The sequence below is a fragment of the Palaemon carinicauda genome, chromosome 15, assembly GCF_036898095.1.
Source record: "Palaemon carinicauda isolate YSFRI2023 chromosome 15, ASM3689809v2, whole genome shotgun sequence".
NCBI classification, from domain to species: domain Eukaryota; kingdom Metazoa; phylum Arthropoda; class Malacostraca; order Decapoda; family Palaemonidae; genus Palaemon; species Palaemon carinicauda.
In genome coordinates this window covers 17,937,957-17,958,277 of record NC_090739.1, presented here as the reverse complement: position 1 = coordinate 17,958,277, position 20,321 = coordinate 17,937,957, and the positions used below count along the sequence as shown (strand labels likewise).

General features: G+C 44.2%; 1 protein-coding gene across 3 annotated transcripts in view; it reads right to left on the bottom strand.

Annotated features, from left to right (window-relative positions):
• LOC137654497 (mediator of DNA damage checkpoint protein 1-like) overlaps positions 1 to 20,321 on the bottom strand; it is a 179,474-nt gene that overhangs the window by 29,847 nt on the left and 129,306 nt on the right. The window contains exon 14 of one of the 3 annotated variants that reach the window (XR_011046644.1): positions 9,757 to 9,836. Coding sequence is in view for 2 of the 3 variants with exons in the window: in XM_068388166.1 (XP_068244267.1) it covers positions 10,701 to 10,734 (34 nt within the window). In the remaining variant the exon portion in view is untranslated. Of the gene's footprint in view, positions 1 to 9,634; positions 9,837 to 9,868; positions 10,735 to 20,321 lie in introns of those variants that run through there. The other 2 variants (XM_068388169.1, XM_068388166.1) reach the window with 2 other exon arrangements.

Genomic DNA, 20,321 nt, shown 5'->3' with positions numbered 1-20,321 from the left:
AAAATAAATTTTTAAATATACTTACCTGGTAGTTACATATATTTAGCTTAATCCCGCCAATTCGTCGCGCATGGCAGAAATTAAAAATTCGCGGCAATCGCTGACAGGTGAGCAGGTGGTCATACCTGTGCGCCCTCTAACCAGGTACCTGGAACCATTCCCATAAGTCCTCAGAAATTCCATGCCCCTGTTTTCAGAGGGGAGGAGGGAGGGACCTTTTATTTATGTAACTACCAGGTAAGTATATATAAAAATTTATTTTAAAATAAAAATACCCATTTTTAAATATTTGACTTCCCTGGTAGTTACATATATATAGCTGATTGACACCATTGGTGGTGGGTTAGAAAACCGCAACCCCGTCGGGAATTCGTATAATTATTAATCGCTACAAATTAGCTGTACCAAAAATCTGGTTCTTACCTGATAAGGAAGCTGGCTTCATAGTTATCCTGCCTCATTTGCCTGCATTCCTTGAGAGACCCAGCGATCCACCCTGGGAACTGTAAAAGTCTCTGTGGGGCTGCCACAAGGTCCTCGACCTTAACATGGCTAGACCACCACCCTTGCTATCCTGGCGTAGCCATGGACAATGATTCTGATCACCTGACTCAAAAATACACTAAAAACACACACCATAAAAACTAACTTTGACTTGCATCCCAGACTGTGGAAGGCTGCAACAACCTTCACAGACAACCTGTGATACCAAGTTCAAGAAAAAAGCAAGGGTATATAATAAAAGGTTATAGGGTAGAGACAGTAGGACCTTCTCCAACTACGACGCCGGAGGGAACATACTGACCCAGGGAACAACAATCTTCATATTGGGTCTGTACTTCTTTAAGGTAACAATCTGCGAAAGTTGACTGACTTTGCCAGAATGTCGCCTCCAAAATTGACTTCGACTTACTGTCTATATACGCCATAGAAGTTGCCACAGCTCTTACCTCATGTGGTTTGACCTTAAGGATTGGAAAGCTTTTCTCCTCACAGTTCTGGTGAGCTTCCCTTATTAAATCCTTAATAAAAGTGCCAGAGAATTCTTTGATAAAGGTAAAGAAGGCTTTTTTACCGAGCACCAGAGGTTATCTGCTTGTCCTCTTAGGTTTTTGGTCGCCTGCAGATAAAGTTTTACAGCTCTCACGGGACAAAGGCCTCTCTCCTTTTCCCATCCTACTAAGTGAGATAACCCTGGAATGGTAAAGGATCTGGGCCAAGGTCACGAAGGATTCTCGTTCTTGGCGAGAAAACCTATTCTCTTGGCTGTAGCCAACACAACCAGGAATAGGGTCTTTAGTAAGATCCTTCCAAGAAGTCTTGCCGAGAGGTTCAAACCTGCTCGAGGTCAAAAACGCCAGGACTACATCCAGGTTCCAAGAGGGGGTTGGGTTGTCCTTCCTCTTAGCGGTCTCAAAAGATCTAATGAGGTCCGAGATATCCTTGTCTCCTGACACGTCAATATGTCTGTGACGGAAGACAGAGGCTAGTATGCTGCGGTATCCCTTGATGGTCGATACTGCCAAATTTTTTTCCGTTTGTAAATGCAACAGAAAATCTGCCATTTGAGTTAGAGAGGTACTGGAAGAGGAAAAGTTGCTAATCCTGCACCATTCTCTAAACACGTCCCACTTAGATTGGTATACCTTAATTGTGGACGTCCTCCTAGCTCTCGCGATAGCTCTTGCAGCTTCCCTCGAAAAGCCCTTTGCTCTTACCAGCTTTTCGATAGTCGAAATGCAGTTAGATTGAGAGCGAGGAGATTTTGATGGTACCTCTCTATGGGTGGCTGTCTGAGTAGATCGTTCCAACATGATAACGCTCTGGGGGTGTCTACCAGCCACTCCACCACTTCTGCAGTCCAAGGTCTCATGGGCCAAAACGGAGCTATCAGGGTCATGCGGGCGTTGTTCGACTCTCTGAACTTTTTCAAGACTGTCTAGGATCTTGAATGGGGGAAAAGCGTACATGTCTAGTCCTTCCCACTCCATGAGAAAGGCGTCCACTGCCACTGCTTCCTGGTCTGGGAGTGGAAAGCAATAAACTGGTAACCTCTTTGTTTTCTGGGTCGCGAAGAGGTCTATTGAAGGTTCTCCCCACAGAATCCAAAGGCTGCTGCACATCTCGTGATGTAGGGTCCACTCTGTTGTGAGAACTTTTCTTCCTCTGCTGAGAAGATCCGCCCTGACGTTCTTCTCCCCCTCTATGAAGTGTGTTATCAGGATTATATTCCTCGCTTTCGCCCACAGTAGAAGATCTTTCACTGCCTAGTAAAGGGAATCTAAACGAGTGCCACCCTGTTTCCTGATGTAGGCTAACGCTGTGGTGTTGTCTGCGTTGACCTGAACTAACTTGCCCTGGACTTCCTTCTGGAAGTGCATTGGTGCTAGATGAATGGCCACTAGTCCCTTGACATTTATATGCCATTCCTTCGGATGATCTTTCCACAGACCCGAGATCTCGCCCTTCCCCAGTGTTGCACCCCACCCCATGTCTGATGCGTCTGAATACAACACTAGGTTGGGGTTCTTCTGTTGAAGTTCGAGGCCTTCTAGGAATTTGTTGGGATCGTCCCACCAACTCAATTGATTCCTGATCCCCAGAGGAATCGGAATCCACGTCTCTAGGCCTTGATCTCTTGTCCAATACCTTGATAGATGGAATTGTAGTGGACGTACATGAAGTCTTCCCAGGGATACGAATTGTTCAATCGAGGAGAGGGTACTCAGTAGACTCATCCATTCTCTCCCCGAGCAGCTCCTTCTGTCTAGAAGTGCTTGACCTTTCTTAGGCATTCTAGAATCCATTTCGGGGCTGGAAAAGCCCCCAAAAACCACTGATTGAATCCTCATCCCCAGGTAGATGATTTTTTGTGAAGGTGTCAGTTGTGATTTGGCCAGATTTACAACCAAACCTAGCTGTTGCGCCATGGACATTGTAACTTGAAGATCCTCCAGACACTTTTCTTGCGACTTGGCTCTGATTAGCCAGTCGTTCAGGTACATTGATATCCGTACCCCTTTTAGATGTAGCCAGCAAGCCACGTCGGAAAGCACTCGAGTGAAAACGTAGGGAGCCGTGCTCAGTCCAAAATAAAGTGCTTTGAACTGATAAGTAGTTGCGTGGTAAATGAATCTCAGAAATTTTCTGTAGTTCGGGTGAATTGGGACGTGAAAATACGCGTCCTGCAGATCTATCGACACCATCCAATCTCCTTGTCTGGTGCCTGCTAGGACTGACGCAGATGTCTCCATAGCAAACTTGACTTTGCTTACAAACTTGTTCTGTGGAATTACGTCCAGAACGGTCCCCCCCCCCCCCCCCCCCCCCCCGAGTTCATTGGAACTAGAAATAATCTGTTGTAAAATCCCTCCGAAGAGGGGTCCCCTACTACTTCTTCTATCGCTGCTTTTGACAGCATCTGGTTGACCTGCTCTTGAAGAGCTGTTGCCTTGCTCCCCGAGTATGTCGCTGTCAACTCTAAGGGCTCTGACGAAAGAGGAGGCCTTCTTAGGAAGGGGATCTTGTAACCCTCCTTCAAGACATCGACTGTCCAGTCGTCCACTCCCCTTTGGCTCCACTCTTGCCAATAGTGGGATAACCTGGCTCCCACTTGCGTCTGGAGGTTGTAGGGCTCACTTTCTTGTTTTTGGTTGCTGCTTTGTAAATTTATGAGGTTGTCCTCCAGCAGCAATTCTCTGATTTCCTCTCGAAAGGGCTGGCGCGTGGGAGGAGCTTCCTTCTGTTTTCTGGCCAAAAAGCTAGCCGGGAGGACTTTCTTGGCAGTCCTGGTAATGAGGTCTTGCGTCATTTGTTGCGCAAGAGCTGCCGACAAGTCCTTCACTACATCAGAAGGGAAGAGATGATTACTTAAAGGACCATACAATAGCTCTGATTTTTGGGAGAAAGTCAATCCTGACGACAGGAAAACACACAGAATAGATCTCTTAATAACTCCTGCCGTGAAAAGGGCGGAGAGTTCGACGGTCCCATCCCTCACGGCTTTATCGAGACAGGCAATAAGGTGCATCTGTTGCGTCTCGTTCTTTTCGTCTGTGACCTCTGTGAGGGCTCCGAGAGTCCAGTCCATCAGGCTGAAGACCTTGATTGTTCTGAAGATGCCCTTCAGCAAGTGATTCATCTCCGACGTGGACCACATCACCTTAGCCTTAGTCATGGCTGATCTACGTGAGGCGTCAACGAGTCTGGAGAAGACCCCCTGGGAGGAGGCAGGAACTCCCAAACCGAGAACCTCCCCAGTCTCATACCACACACTGGATCTGGAGGCCAGTCTTGTTGGAGGGAAAGGAAAAGGTAGTCTTTCCTTGATCCTTTCTCTTGAGTATCCACTCGTTCAGAGTCGAGAAAGCTCTCGACTGATCTGGCTAGCACAGTTTTTTTAAAAGAGGAAGGTTTCTGGGGTCTACCCTTCAAAAACTGCGAGGGCGGGCTTCGAATTACAGCCTGAGTAAAGTCCTCCGGATATAAGTAGGCTAGAACTGCCAGTAATCTCTTAAGATCTGCTGCATGAAGCGTTTCCTGCATTTCCCCCTCTGAGATCTCCTCTAAAGGGTTAGCGATCTCCGATGCAGAATGAGTGGAAGAAACACGCCTCATCTTGTCTATTCTCGTCCTGCATGCGTCCAGCATGCTGCGATGGAACGTCATGCATGTGTCCAGAATGCTGCGAGGAAGCGTAATGCTTGCGTGCGTCCTGCAAGCGTCCAGCATGTTGCGAGGGAGAGTCATGCTTGCATGCGTCCAGCATGCTGCGAGGAAGTGTCAACTATGCATCCAGCATGCTGCTGGGGGAACGTCCAGCTCGCATGCCGCGAGGAAGCGTCAACTATGCGTCCAGCATGCCGCGAGGGAGCGTCAACTATGCGTCCAGCATGCTGCAGGGAAACGTCTTGCTCGCATGCGTCCAGCATGCTGCGAGGGAGCGTCAGGATCCTTGCCGCCTCCCGTAACACGTCCAGATCGCTGCGAGGGAGTGTCGATGAGCGCTGCAGTTTCTTGCTGGCTGTTCGCGCCTCGCTCTGTTCTTATTCCTTTCCTAGGCCTGTTGATGTCCTTAGGTTCCTTCTTGCGAGCTTCCTCTGTTTGCAATTTATAAACATCAAACAGGGACGTAATTGATCGTTGAAGCTCTGATAGACCTCTTGCTTGCGCCGCGCCCTGCATGCGTCCTGTCTGCTGCGAGTGAGCGTCGCGATTTCTGTCGCTTCCTGAACTGCGCTCCGCTGCACAGGAGCGTCTAAGTTTCGGAAACCTTTGCTGGGGTCTTCTGGCCAAGAGGAGGAGAAGTCCCTTGCGACATCTCCCAATCCGGGGGAGGGGGAGAAGCGTGAACCAATATAAAGTGCACATCTTCCTCCGACGAACTATGCGTCCTACACAACTGCTTAGGCGCGGATATGTCATCTTCCTCCGACAGGAAGATTTCCGACGAGCTCCATTTGCTGCACGATGGTTGCTGGAACTTGACAGGGGACCTATGTCTCTTGAGAAGTCTCGAAAGAAGAGGTTGACACCAACCGCGTCTAGGTCTTGCGTCCTCCGACGAAGACGAACACTTCCTCATCTCGCCTTTCCTGCGGCGAGGGGGAGCGTCCTGGGATGCGTCAACAGGATCGCTCGAGGGGACGTCCGTTCGCTGTTCAACGTCTCTCACCTCCCTTAGCCTGTCGACTTTCATTCTCCCAGGGGTTGGGGAGCATGGAAGAGGTCCAGGGCTAGGAGCATGACAGACAAAGGGACGCACCCTCCACTGCACTATCACTATCCCCGAACTTGCGTTGTAAACCACGCACTGCCCCCCACATCACTTCCTTATCCGAAGTAAAGGATTGCACTTTCACTCCCAAGGCCGGTATTGCAGCCATAACATCCTTCAAAGAAGGCTCACTTACCTCGACACCGTAGGGGGGTCTGGTACTACAGCCTTAGGATTAGGATCAGGAATATTAGTTTCATGCAAATTAGAAGGGACATGACTATCCGAAGACCTATTAGAAAGAATACTTGACGATCTAGTTCTCCTAAGTCTGTCCTTCTCCAATCGCTTAACATAGCGATCATACTCTTTCCACTCTCTATCAGACAAAGTATCACATTCATTGCATCTGTCATTAAAAGAACACTCATATGCCCTCTGCAACTCTTACATATTGAGTGGGGATCAAGCGTAGCTTTATGAAGCCGAGCCTTGCACCCCTTAACATAATCACAGAGTCAGCCATTTTGAAAACTAGAGAAATAGTTAACTAACTGTCCAGGTCGAAAAAACCAACAAAGTCTATCTTAAACGAGTGAAAAGTCAAAAGCAAAAGGGAAAATCCAAAAATCAGCGAAAGCCATCAACAAAAAATCAAACAATGGGTACTTCACCAAATTTGTAGACAAAGCAAACCCACAACGTAGCGAATTTCCGACGTGTTGCTGGAACGACGTCAGGGAATTTCTGAGGACTTGTGGGAATGGTTCCAGGTACCTGGTTAGAGGGCGCACAGGTATGACCACCTGCTCACCTGTCGGCGATTGCAGCGAATTTTGAATTTCTGCCGTGCGCGCGACGAATCGGCGGGATTAAGCTATATATATGTAGCTACCAGGGAAGTTACATATTTAAAAACATCACTAACTGGAAGAGGAATATTAGGTAAAACAATACAATAGGAAACAAACATTCCTCTATCAGAAAAGACAGGGATAATAGGCACCCCTTCCCATGAAGGTGGCAGCAAAGAAAGAGATTAAGTCAATAGACAGCAATAGTGCTTTGGTTGCATTTAGATTAACCTCGTCAAGTGCAAGACACAGTCTCTGTTTAGCAGCTGGTAGACATGACATAAGTACTGGACTGAAGACGGAATAGCGGTGAAGCTCGACAGAAGCCTAACCCTTTATAATAACCATGAGTGCTTGCTGAGCAAGGACTACAGGAGAACACGGAACCAAAATATAAAAAATCAAAACAAATGTTATTAAATTTGTGGTTTTCCTGGCTAAACAGACCTGAGTCATTTAATGGGATTACTTCTGGTTTCGATTTCTACTTCCAGACAATCAAAGAGAAATCGGTAAACTACCTCATATTGCGCTGCTAGGCAACTGCTGCCCATAACGCGTAATGCTGGTATCAATGCTTATGCACAACACTTCTGTTTGAAGACTTGTGGGGTGGCTGAGGCAGGACCTTAGGTAAATGACTCTGGTTTGTATCGCTAGGAACAATACAAAAAATGTAAAATTTGTAGTTTATTCCTATGAAGATACAAACTTCAAAGTCATTTAATGGAGAGTCTTACTTACGTGAGAGGAAATCTCCATGAGGTAGGAGGTCTGCTTTTTTTTCCCAACTTACAATTACTATAGTAATAGTAAAAGATCTAATTAAATTATTTGTGAAGAGTGTAGATGGCTCGTATGAGGCTGGGCCTTCTGTTCTATTTTAGAAAGCTTTGCCAGGGTGAAGTGAAATAATATCAAGTCGCTTATATTATTAATATATTCAATGTATCATCAATATATCAGCCAAAAAAAAAAAAAAAAAAACACTTACCTGTATTAGGGAGATTTCAAGTGAGAACTTTAAATTCTATCAAAATCGCCATTTGCCTTTAACTCTGACATCTTGAATGCTCGCAGAAAGGAGCACGTCTTCGTCATCTGACGATCCGTTCTTTTACGTCCGATGCAGGGAGTGATCCTCGGGAAGGAGGGAAACTTCCCACGCCCCTTATCCACTTTCTGTACCTGTAAAGAATTATCTGGAAAAGAATAAAGTTCCAAAGAACGCTTATTTCTGATAATCGTGATCGTCAGACCAAGTGGAAAAACGAGATTTATCTAGACGACAAGTGGGTTTGTCTCTAGCGTAGCCAAGACACAGGGTTCTTATTTGCGTTATCTCGTTGGTTCCTGGCAGAGTTTGTAAAACTCCGGGGGAACTGGATTTATGAGGAGATGGTTTACTATGCTCTCTATCACCAGATGGAGGTATCGTTACATTCTTTTTTAGTATCATTGTGTTGCGGAGGAATACTCTCGCGTGTCAAGATGGTGGCGCATTCAGTGACGTCATGACGCTTGGTGGTGACAACGGCCTGCCTAGTCTGTGGGGGGAGTAACCTTATGCGGAGAGAAGAAGGCGCATACAGTGATGCCATCATGTTTGGATATGTTGCCGTGTTCAAATTTATGAATCTGAACATTCGGACTAACAGTATTCTTAGAAGAATTTCTTGGAATGGCAGTTATAGTTGCAATCAACTTTCCAGCCTTAGTAAGCTTGGAAGGAGAAGCCTGCTTGGAGCATGAAGGTATAGCCAACTCTGGTGGGAGGGGGGGGAGGGAGGAGTCCGACCACCCTCATAGTAGAGATGAGAAATCTCTCGATTCATTTTGGGTGCTCTTTAGAGGAGTTTTCTGTTGAGGACCCCTAACTGTATCTGCGAACGAGGAGATGCTCCGTCACTGTTCTAATGGTAGACACTTCTATAGGGGTAAACATCTTATCTGCATAGTCTGACAAATACAAATCCCCACTCAGCACACTTGTGAGGGGATGAGGGAGATCTAGACATAACTACATAATCTGGGATAGAAGCATCAAACAGACCTAGCTCAGGTATACACGGCTGCCATAGCCAGGGGATGTATGATAAGAACAGTATCAATTTCATAATGCACATTATTAACACTTATAACATGTTAATGAAATTATGGCTATCCTCCTCTGTGACAGCAACCTCAGAGGGCTCCTGAATCTACCTTTCGTTTCTTCTCGCTGCTTACCGAAGGGGAAAGAGGAGCATGATTTCTCTTGGCTCGCTTCTTCCAGCAAAAACGAAATCTATCCAACTGGGAGGATGACCACTCCCTATAATACTCACAAGGAGATTCCCTAGAACAATTTTTTCCTCGACACGATGGACATACTGTTTGAGAATCTACTTCTACCTGGCTCATGAAGGTACCACAAGGACAACCATTACAGCCAGGGCAGGAATGCATAAAATTTGACATGGTCAAAAGGCACACTCTAACTCACAAATAATGAAATGCAAGTGACAAGGAATGTCAAAGGTATAAGCACTATAAGGATGAAGAGTAGGCGATGCGGTTGTCTGATTGTAGGAGTGAAGGCAGGGACGTCCGACTGCCTCCAGAGCCAGAATTGTTGTAAGTGCTCAATACAAGCGGGATGTGTCTTGGGCAGCAGTTACCTAGCAACACAACATGACATAATTTACAGATTTCTTTTTGATTGCGTGGCCATAGAAAATGAAAGTAGTAGTCAGAAGATTGTATCCGCGTAGGAATAAAATACACTTTACATACCTGTCAGCAAAATTCAACTATGTCTTCGTGGAAATTGAACAAAAAAAAAATACAATGGCAAAGCTCTGTTTATTCCTTATTGTCTGGATTCTTACGTGACATGCCAATGCCACAGTAATGTAGATGTAAAAATAGGCTGAAAGTATCCATCAGATAAATATATAAGAAATATGAAAAAAATCACATGAAATGTATCATAGTGAATTTTGAACATTATTAAAAGAATTAAATAATACTTTATACTTAAAAAAATAAAAAAACTCATAAAACTAATATTGCCTTATATTGTAACTACATAATGAGTTTATCAAGGGTAAAGAACCAAATAAACTTTAAGATGTAGATTAAAAAAAATCTGATGAAAAATGTGCATAAAAAGGATCTTTACATAAGAAAATGACTAATACTCACATGAACTAAATAAAAACAAAATTATTTAACCGCACAATCCCTTTGCAATTAGTGATGCTCTAACAGACGTCAGACATCAACTGAGGAAAGCAAAACAGGATTACATAAAATATTTATTACATAAATGTGGATAAAAGGCAATATTTACAAAGCTATGGTCATACTATATAGAAAAAAAAAAATGTAATGTTAAATCTCTTCCAAATGATTATTCAACATTTTAAGGTATCATAACACCTTACCTTTATATTTCTTTCATTAATGAATTTGACAAAGGTGACAACACAATAATTCATGAAATGTACCTAGAAATTTTATTTCTTTACCGTTTACTTATCCAACTGATGACCTTTATTAAGGTTGATAAAGCAGAGGATGGGAGGCCATCAAATCTGAGTGCGACAAACTGAATTTAGAAATATTTGTTTTCACTTTGTGAATTTACTGCTATAATCACTTGCCAAACTGAATGTTTATTACAGTAACTCGCCCACAAAGACAAAGATATATGTACGATAGAAATAAAAGACTGACATAAGCAAATTATAACAAATACAGAAAACATGAAACAAAATTTTGATTTAGGTATGTACTACAAAACCTTCAGCCTATAGACAGACAGGATTTGAATTACTATATAATCAAACAACTATCAATAATAAGCCCATTAATTGCTAGTTTTGTTTGTTATATAGCAAGACATTTAAGAAGTCCAGAGAGAAGTCGATAGCATAGTGCAAGCTGAAATGCAGATTGATTACATGACGAGATGTACAGAAGGCCTCGGAAAGATGAATTTGGCTACTGCTAAGAGCTGATTTGATGGCAAGGAAATCAAACCATTGTTCTCTAGTCTTCTGTAATACCATAGCCTCTGTATCATGGTCTTCCATTGTTTTGGGTGTAGAGTTTTCTTGCTTGAGGGTACACTCGTGCATACCATTCTATTTTATTTCTCTTCCTCTGCCATACACATTTCTATTTATAAAAAGTATTCTATCATTACTAAATATGACAGTAGATTCTGATGAATGCAGTTAGATTAGTTCTCAGATGTGATGACAGGGACTTATTGTGAATTCTCAAATCAAGTGGATTCAAATGGCAGGATATATGATAGGCAGTCAGTCCATATTCGCCTGTCTTGTAAGGTGGGGTACACTGAAAGTCTGACGTTCACTTATTAAGTCCCTTTATCTAGATTGTCTTTACTAACTTATTCCTTTAAAAGGATGAGCAGTGTGGTTCCCCTATAAAACGGAAGCTCAAATCACACATGAAACTGCCAAAGACAAGTAATCCCCCACCAGCAAAACTTAACATGCACTGAACTTTGTCAGGACTTGGGTTAAAAAATACGTACTAGTCTCAACACAAACCAGCTCCCACCAACCTGCCCCAATGTCAAAGGGGTCCGAAAGGATAGTAGGTAATGAAGATGGATTAATGAAAATGAAGAAAAATGCATGGGGAAGAGCTTAAACCTATGGAATTTCAGTGGAAGTTCAAACCATTTAGTATGAAAGCAATGCAAAGTACACATGTAGCAATCTAAATCTTGATTCATCACCAGCTATAAACATGACAAATTCGGAGGTAATTTGTATTTTTCCTAACTATACAAATCTTAGCTATTTAATAGGGGTATTACTTTCGGTGAAGATAAAAGGACGAGCCATTAGAATTTAGCGATGGTTAACTACCCATCCCACTAGTTAGCGGGGGGGGGGGGGGGGGGGGGGGGGGGGGGTAGGAGGGGTAGTTTGCTCCCCCCACTCACACACCTGTGATTGAGCTCACTTTGCTTGGATGTAGGACTTCAAGGGGGGGACAGGAATGGCGGGCAAGTATATTTAAATAGCTAAGGTTTGTATCGTTAGGAAAATTACAAATTCCCTCTGAATTTGTCATTTGTTCCGTAATTGGAATACAAACCAATGCTATTTGATGGGGGTGACTCACCCATTAGGAGGGTGGATGTCCCTGCCAATCTGACTTTTTAGCCTTACATTGGGTACTCCCTCCTATTGTGCAGAGATTAGAGGGACAATAAGGAGACCCTAACATCTTGCTAAACCTGCTAAGCATGGTCTGTGGCCTACACAAGCTGCGTGTGGTGAGAAACTAGTATGCGACTGTCAAGGTAAAGGTTATTCTGAGACTTGCAGGGAATAACCGAGGATACAGAGACATATCCAATACCACCTCACCAGGGCAGGGGGTGCAACAGTATTGGGACAATACTAGGATACCCAAGGGAGCAATGTTTTACCTGCAGGGGTTTGAGGTCAGCTTGTGCAGAGGACCCAGGATGCTGATTTTCCCAAGAGATGGGAGGATGAAGAAAGGGAACGAGCCAGACTTTCCCTTTCACTCACGCAAACTAAAACTTGGGTATACAATGCCCCCAACCTTCTGCTACTTGTCCATTAAACCAGCTGTTGCGCATCTACCACAGGACCGATAGAAAATGTATCGAGGTTCCTTGCAGGTAGTGGGCAATGAACGTAGTTTGGCGTTTTTCACACGCCCACTTGCAATACCTGTGTCACTGTAGTTCTTCTTGCCGGCCAGAGACGTAGCTATGCCCCGGACATCATGGGCTCTGGGACGACGTGCTGGAGAAGGATCAGGATTTAGAGCAAGGTTAATGACCCTGCGAATCCATGCGGAGATTGTGTTTCCCGTGATCCTCCTTTTGTCTCTGCCCATGCTGATAATCAGAGAGGGCGCTCTGGGCCGAACTGCTACCGATTTCTTGAGGTAGCGCCTCAAGCATCTTACTGGGCATAGTAACAGATGATTGGGTCGACAGTTACGGAGAAGAGACTTGTTATCTGGAAGGTGTTGAATCTAGGATCTAGGGTCCGAAATCTCGATTCTGAGTCTAGGCAACAAGCTCAGGGACGAAGCCGAAGCTTACCTCTACTCATCCTCTTGAATGGGCGACGTCAGACGAAAGACCATGAAGTTTGCTAACTCGTTTGGCTGAGGCCAAAGGGAGTAGGAACACCGTCTTCCAGGTTAGAAGGCAAACTATTGAGTGTCATATTGGTTCATGCGGGAACCCTTCTAGGGACCAAAGAATTCAAACCACGTGCCATGGGGGAGGTCTCACTTCTGACTGAGGACAGGTAAGTTCACAACTACGTATGAGGATGGAAGTTCTAAAGATGAGGAAATGCCCATTCCTTTCAGTTGAAAAGCGAGACTTAAGGTTGAGCGATAGCCTTTAACTGTTGAAACCGAAAGATGCATTTCCTACCTCAATACACGAGAAATTCCGCTATTGCTGGAATAGTGGTATTGAATGGATTGAGACCCCTTCCACTGCACCAACCACAGAAGACGTTCCACTTCGCTTGGTAGAATGAAGTTGATGACTTTTGCAGCTATCCCGGCATCCCCTTTCGCGACTTGTTGCGAAAAAACCTCTCTGAGGGTTGAGACGCTGTTTCCAGGCGTGAAGGCGTATCGAAACTCCTACCTTGTAGAAAAGTTGACATGTGGTTGTCTGAGTAAATTGTGTCGTGGAGGAAGTTCTCTTAGGGGCTCCGTCAGGAGCAGCAGAAGGTCCGGGAACCATTCCGCGTGATGCCACAGCAGAGCTATGAGGATCCTTGAAAGATTGACCGATGTTCTGGTCTTCTTGAGTACTCTTCTCATCAGACAGAATGGTGGGAATGCATACATCGATGTTGTCCCACCGTTGTTGGAATAATGATCTGGGACTGGGGAGCAGTGCAACGGGAGCCTAATTTCAGGGCCGTTGCAAACGGGTCATGATCAAAAGACCATTCGGAACCCACTATCTGCGATGCTCTGCTCAGATTGTCGGCAAGCACATTCCTCTTGCCAGGAATGAAGCGAGCTGATAGTGAGACCGAGTGGACTTCTGCCCATCTCATCTCAGCATCTCTACTGCTAGAAGGGATAGGGGCTGCAAAAATGTACCTTCTTGCTCCTTGGTATGAGCTACTACTGTGGTGTTGTCGCTCATCACCACCACTGAGTGAACTACCAGGAATTGGTGGAACACTTGAAGGGCTAGAAAAACGCGTTCATCTTCAGTAGATTAATGTGAAGGTACTATTCCGACTCTGCCCAAAGGTCTGAAACCGTGTGGTACCGCACGTGGGACCCCCATCCTTCTTTTCATGCGTCCGAGAACAGCATCAAATCAGGAGGGACGAGAAGATCGACCACCTTCAGCAGATTCTCGTCTGCCAGCCAGAGCGTCTGGGGAATCAAAAGCCTGATACCAATTGGACTTCAGACGCCACTGGAGAGATCGAATCTTGAGGCAACCGACAGGAACTAGACGGGCCAAGGATGATAGATGTCCAAGGAGACAGCCCCTTCTGGGCTCGGAGATCTTCTCATTTGAGGAAAGGCCTTGAGACTTTCCTCAGCCTTGCTATCCTGTCTGATGGGAAAGCTTTATTTTGTTTGGTGTCTAATACCATGCCTAGGCATACCAGTCTTTGATTGGAAAGCAGGGAAGACTTCTCAAGATTACCATGATCCACAGATCTTTCCCCTTCTGGGCTGGGAGATCTTCTCTCCTCAGCCTTGCTATCCTGTCTGATGGGAAGGCTTTATTTTGTTTGGTGTCTAATACCATGCCCAGGCATACCAGTGTTTGATTGGAAAGCAGGGAAGACGTCTCAAGATTACCATGATCCACAGATCTTGGCAAAGTTTTAGAAGTTCGTCTCATTGCTGAAGAAGGGTTGTCCCCGATTCTGCTAAGATTAGCCAGTCGTCCAGGTAATGAAGGCGACAGCTGTCGGACCTGTGAGCTCAAGATGACAGAGGGCAAACATTCTTGTGAAGACCTGAGGTGCTGTGGAAAGGCCGAAACACAGCACCTTGAACTGGTATGACTTGTCGATGTTGAACTCGGATACTTCCTGGAAGATGGATGGACTGGGATCTGGAACAATGTGTCCTTTAGATCCACTGTACTGTACACATGAAGTCTTGTGGTCTTATCACTAGACTGACCGAGTCTGCCATCTCCATACTGAACGAGGTCTGTATGGCAAACTTGTACAGAGCCGAGATATCAGTGACAGGTCTCCAGCCTCCAGACACCTTTTCCCATCGCAAATAAGCTCTTAAACACTGGATTCTTGGTTAGTGGAGGAAAAGATGAAAAGAATGGGATGCAATTTCCTGAAAGAAGGAAGGTCTCCAAAGCCTTCCAGGTACGACGATGAACGATTGTTAACCACCCTACGTTCCTAGCGGCAACAACTACCGTCTTTGGAGGCTGCAGTTGGAGATCCTCTATGCCTGAGGATGTTACAGTCGCTGACGCGTTAGAGAGCATCGGGAAACCTCCTGCTCTAGACGCGATGGTGATCGTCGGGAAACCTCCTGCTTAGGACGCGATGGTGATTGCCAACATGAAGACTGATGACTCAATGATCGAAAAGAGGGAGTGTCTTCCAGCGTTGACGAGCGATACCGCAATAACGTGGGATCGATCGTTACTGCTACACGAGGCAGGTCGGTGTGTCGACGATCCTCCAGTAAGCAACTATTGCGTAGCTGAGGGTGAAAGCTGACCGATGAGAGATAATTAAAGTTGAAGTGATTCAAACACAGGTGGGCGATTGCGTTCTGAAGGAGAGCGACGCGATGGTTTGGGAACGCTGGTTCGTTAGGTGTCTGATGAGCGAATCCCACAACGGTGAAGATTTAAGCTGTCGCTGAGGTGAATGCTGTTGGCAAGACGATCGATGATGGGCAGGCGAACGCTAACGAGCATACGATCGCTGACGAGCAGGCGATTTCCGAGGTGGTGGAAGAGCAGGCGATTCTCGCATAGCAGAAGGTTGATGAGAAGCCAAAAGCGTAAGCAATTCATGTGTAACCGAACACTTAGGAGGTATACGAGATGTCAAACGTTGACGATTGTTAGGCGATCTACGGGCTGACGGGCACGAGAGGGGAAGGCGGCGATAACAGGAGGACGGAGTAGTATCCCAATGATGATGACTCCCCTCCGGTGGCAGCCGGAGCACGAAAGGCCAGCCACCAAGGGGAAGACTGAGGACCAGGGAAGAAAGGTCGGAAGGGAAGTTTCTCCGTCCTTGAGAAGCTGCCGTAATATGCTGTCACAAATCACACACACAGCACCTGAAAAGAAACCTACAACCACACACACACACACATATATATATATATATATATATATATATATATATATATATATATATATATATATATATATATATATATATATATATATATATATATATATATATATATATACACACACACACGTGTGTGTGTTAAAAAGTCAGATTAATAGCAGTGCAAAAAGGCGAAGAGGAAAAGCGGAAACGACCACTCCTCATCCGAGCCAAAAGCAAAGAGAACTCAATCACAGGTGTGTAAGTGGGAGGGGTAACAAGCTTCCCCCTAACCCCCGCTAAATAGTGGGATAGGTAGTTAACCCTCGCTAAATTTTAATGCCTCGTCCTTTTAGCTCGCCGAAAGTAATATCCCTATTAAATAGTGTTGGTTTGTATTCCATTTACAGAACAATTTACAATTAGGATTTTTGTTGTAGGCTAATGTATGTAAAGCAGTCCCAGTTAAACCATGAATGAAACAGTCATAACTGCATTGATCATTTAGATACTTAGCTACGTGTATGCTCTCTTTACTGTAATAAGTCTACAACTAACAAAACTTCCTTTCAACACTAACCTATTTGTCACAATTATCATCTTTTGAACACTTTTACCATTCACTTGATAGTTGTGTAATGCAGGTCAACTCCTATATTTGACATATGAAGTAAAGCAATTAACCTATTCCGCACGACCTGTCACCGCAGCGTCAATATAAGCATTCCGACTTTTTTCTGTCACGTGTAAACACACCAGAAATCAGCCAATTATCAAATATAACTATTTATCTACTAGTATAAGTGTGTGTGTGTTCGTAAGGTTGCCTTGTCCAATACTGATTTATTTCACTATACTTACACTGTCCTGTATATATATATATATAAAGCCAGAAAGACATACAATTCATCCACTGTAACTCCATGCCATTTCAGTCTGTTTATTTTACCATTGAGTTTAGGATTTTCTTCAAGAAAAAGCTTTGCACGTTCATTTGAACATTCCACGATATGTGCTACAATGTCACCTGTGATAAATTTTTTCACACACTCTATCACTGATGAGTCACTGTTGATTCCAAGGTTGGGATTCACACTGCTATAGGCCTGCCTTAGGGGGGGGTAGTGGGTTAGGTTTCTTATCGGCAAAAACATCAACACGTGACCATCCGCCACCTAAAGATATGAATGTTTCGTCATCACTTTCATGGATATCACTTCCCATTGACGCATAATCTTCACTGTCTGAATCCTCCATATCATCCAGGAATCCTCCATATCATCCTCTGGATGATATGAATCATCACTGTCCGAAATTTCTATGTCAGACATTATGTAATATACACAAAAACGGCAAAGGCACGTCAGAAAACGTTCGTATGTCCGCCACCAACAACTCACATGCAACCGCTGGCGATACTGCTACGAGTAGGATTAATGCCCAGTTTTCTTTAATTCTGGAAAATCCCATTTTCTATAGTAGACGAATATAACCTCCACAGGCATTACGAATAGGGGAAACTAATCTATCGTGGCCATTCCGACTTTGTTTATGTCTAAGGGAGATTTAATAGAATTTTGGGACACCCACATAACCCATCGTAATATATATGTCAAAAAAAAAGGGTCACACGTGTGACCCATCTTGAGGAAGAGGTTAACACAAAAATTAATCTTATTTGTACCTGAAAACATACCGGCTACCTGAGATAATAAGAAACACAACTTACTGTATTCTGAAATGATATAAAACCTGCTGAAAATAAGTATCAAACACTTGTCAAAAGGCAGCAACAGCATAATACCATAAACATACTTACCCGCTGGTTATATAAATATAGCTTTAGTCTCTGACGTCCCGGTAGAAATTCAAAACTCGCGGCAATTGCAGATTGAGTAGCCAGGTGTAACATCTGTGAGCCCTCTGGCGAAGGTATTAGAACCATCCCAATATTCCTCAGATTTTCCATGCCCATAGAATGTCTCTAGAGGGGAGGAGAGAGGGAATTAAATTTATATAACCAGCGGGTATGTTTAAAAATTTATTTTATTATGAAAATATCATTTTTAAACTCAAGAGTTACCCGCTGGTTATATAAATATAGCTGATTGACACCCTTGGTGAAGGGTCAGAGACAGCCAACTTTGTTGGAATTTTGCTTAAGAGTTAATAAATCTTAAGGGTTCGTACCTGATAAGGAAGCTGACCTCAATGAATACAGTGATACCTCGGTACTCGACCATAATCCGTTCGAGATCCGTGTTCGACCTCCGATTTGTTCGAGTACCGAATTTTTTTTCCCCATAAGAAATAATGGTATATATTCTATTCCGTTCCCAAGCACTCGAACAGGCCCAAAATATTAATAAAACGTGTACCTAAACAACAATAATTATCTAAATGTGTATGAAATTGGTCAGAAAATCCTATAAAACAATTTTAAACCATTTACTGTACTAAAATAAAACAATTTTAAACCATTTTCTGTACTGTAGTGAACATACCTTTGAGCAGCGGTTCGATGGCATACAGGGATGGATGTGGAGAGGATGGAAGGGGGAGGTTACTGCTTGGAAGGAGAGTCCCCTTCCATGATGTGGCGGGGTAGTTCTCCTTCAGGAGTTGTTTCTCTCTCCAATGAAAGGGTGGGCAGATCTATTTCAGGGGTTTCTTCTCTTCTTTGTCTCTTCTTTGGAGGAGAAACAGGCTTTGATGTAGCAGCTTTCTTTTCTTTTGTGAAAAACTGGTCTATTGTTAATTGTTTCTTCCTCCTCTGCAGTATTCTTCGAAAATGATGAATACCTGTTCTATTACGAAACTTTTCAAACCAACCCCTGCTCGCTTTAAATGTAAATGAATCACTTTCACTGGTACTCGGACTTTTCTTCACTAATTCTTCATAGATATGCAACGCTTTTTCACAAATGAACGCTTCACTAACACTTTCCCCGGCCAACTGTTTTTCTTTAATAAATATTAAAAGCAACTTTTCCATCTCCTCAATCACTTGTGGCCTTTGCTTAGTTACCGCCGTAACTCCCGTTGCAACATTCGCCTTCTTAATCATTTCTTTATGCTTTAAAAACGTAGAAATGGTCGACTTCGCCATTCCGTATTCTACCGCTAAATCGGACACTCGTACACCATTCTCATATTTCGCTATAATTTCCTTCTTCAACTCGATCGTTGTTCGCACTGTTTTCCTCTTCTCCTTCCCCTTAACACTCATTACTTTCTTGGGACTCATTATGAAAGCTAAAAAAGCAATTAAAAGCACTGAAAATCACTAAATCACAACGAATGCTGATCGCGCGTTGTCTGAGTGACGCTCTCGAGAGAACTGATGCTTCCCGAACAAGCGAGAGTGGCCGAGATGGCGCGATCATCACAAAGCCCATGCGGTCGTCACGTGTTCGGCTGGTCGAGTACCGAATTTTTGGTCGAGCACCGCAGCAAAAATTTCTCGAAAATTTTGGTCGAACTCCGAATTGTTCGAGTATAGAGTCGTTCGACTACCGAGGTATCACTGTACTTTCATTATGTCCATTTTCCTTATGAGATCCAGCGATCCACCCAGGGGGCTGAAGACCTCTAGGTGCTGTCAAACCGGTGTAAATACCTCTATGTTGACAGGACCTCCTCCAATACCCTTGTTCCGGGTGCTCTCAAGGAACAAATTGACCACCTGACTAAAATCAATGATTGTGGAAGACTGTCGCAATCTCCACGAACAACCATAAAAATACAAAAGTTCCAAGAGAAGAAAAGGGTGTTAGGATTGTGGAAAAAACGTTGTGGTGGATCCTTCCCCCCCTACTGCATTCGCTGCTACGAATGGTCCCAGAGTGAAGCAGTCCTCATAAAGAGTCTGGACACGTTTGAAAATAATGTGAAGCGAACACACATTTACTCCTCCAAAAGGTTGTGTCCTTAATGCTTTGCAACGATCTATTCTGCATGAAGGCCTCCAAAGTTTTTACAGCTCTAACTTCATGCATCTTGGTTTTCAAAAACTTGAGGTCTGCCTCACTGCAATGTGCATGAGCCTCTCTTATTAAGAGCCTGATGAAGAATGAAAGTGCATTCTTCGACATCTGTAACGAGGACTTCTAGACCGAGCACCAAAGAGCTTCCGACTTGCCTCGCAACTCTTCCGTACAGTTCAGATAGAACTTCAGGGCTCTTACTGGGCACAGGACTCTCTCCAATTCCTCGCCAATCACATCCAAAAGGTTCGGAATCTCAAAAGCCTTGGGCCAAGGTTGAGAAGCGCGTTCGTTCTTGGCGAGAAAGCCTAACTGCAATGAGCAGATAGCTTTATCCAAGGCCAATATAGAGGAGGTCAGGCGGTGAGGAGATTTACAGTGACTCACCTCTCTCAGTGGGCCTCATCTCTAGCCCAAGGCCAATATAGGCCTTGCT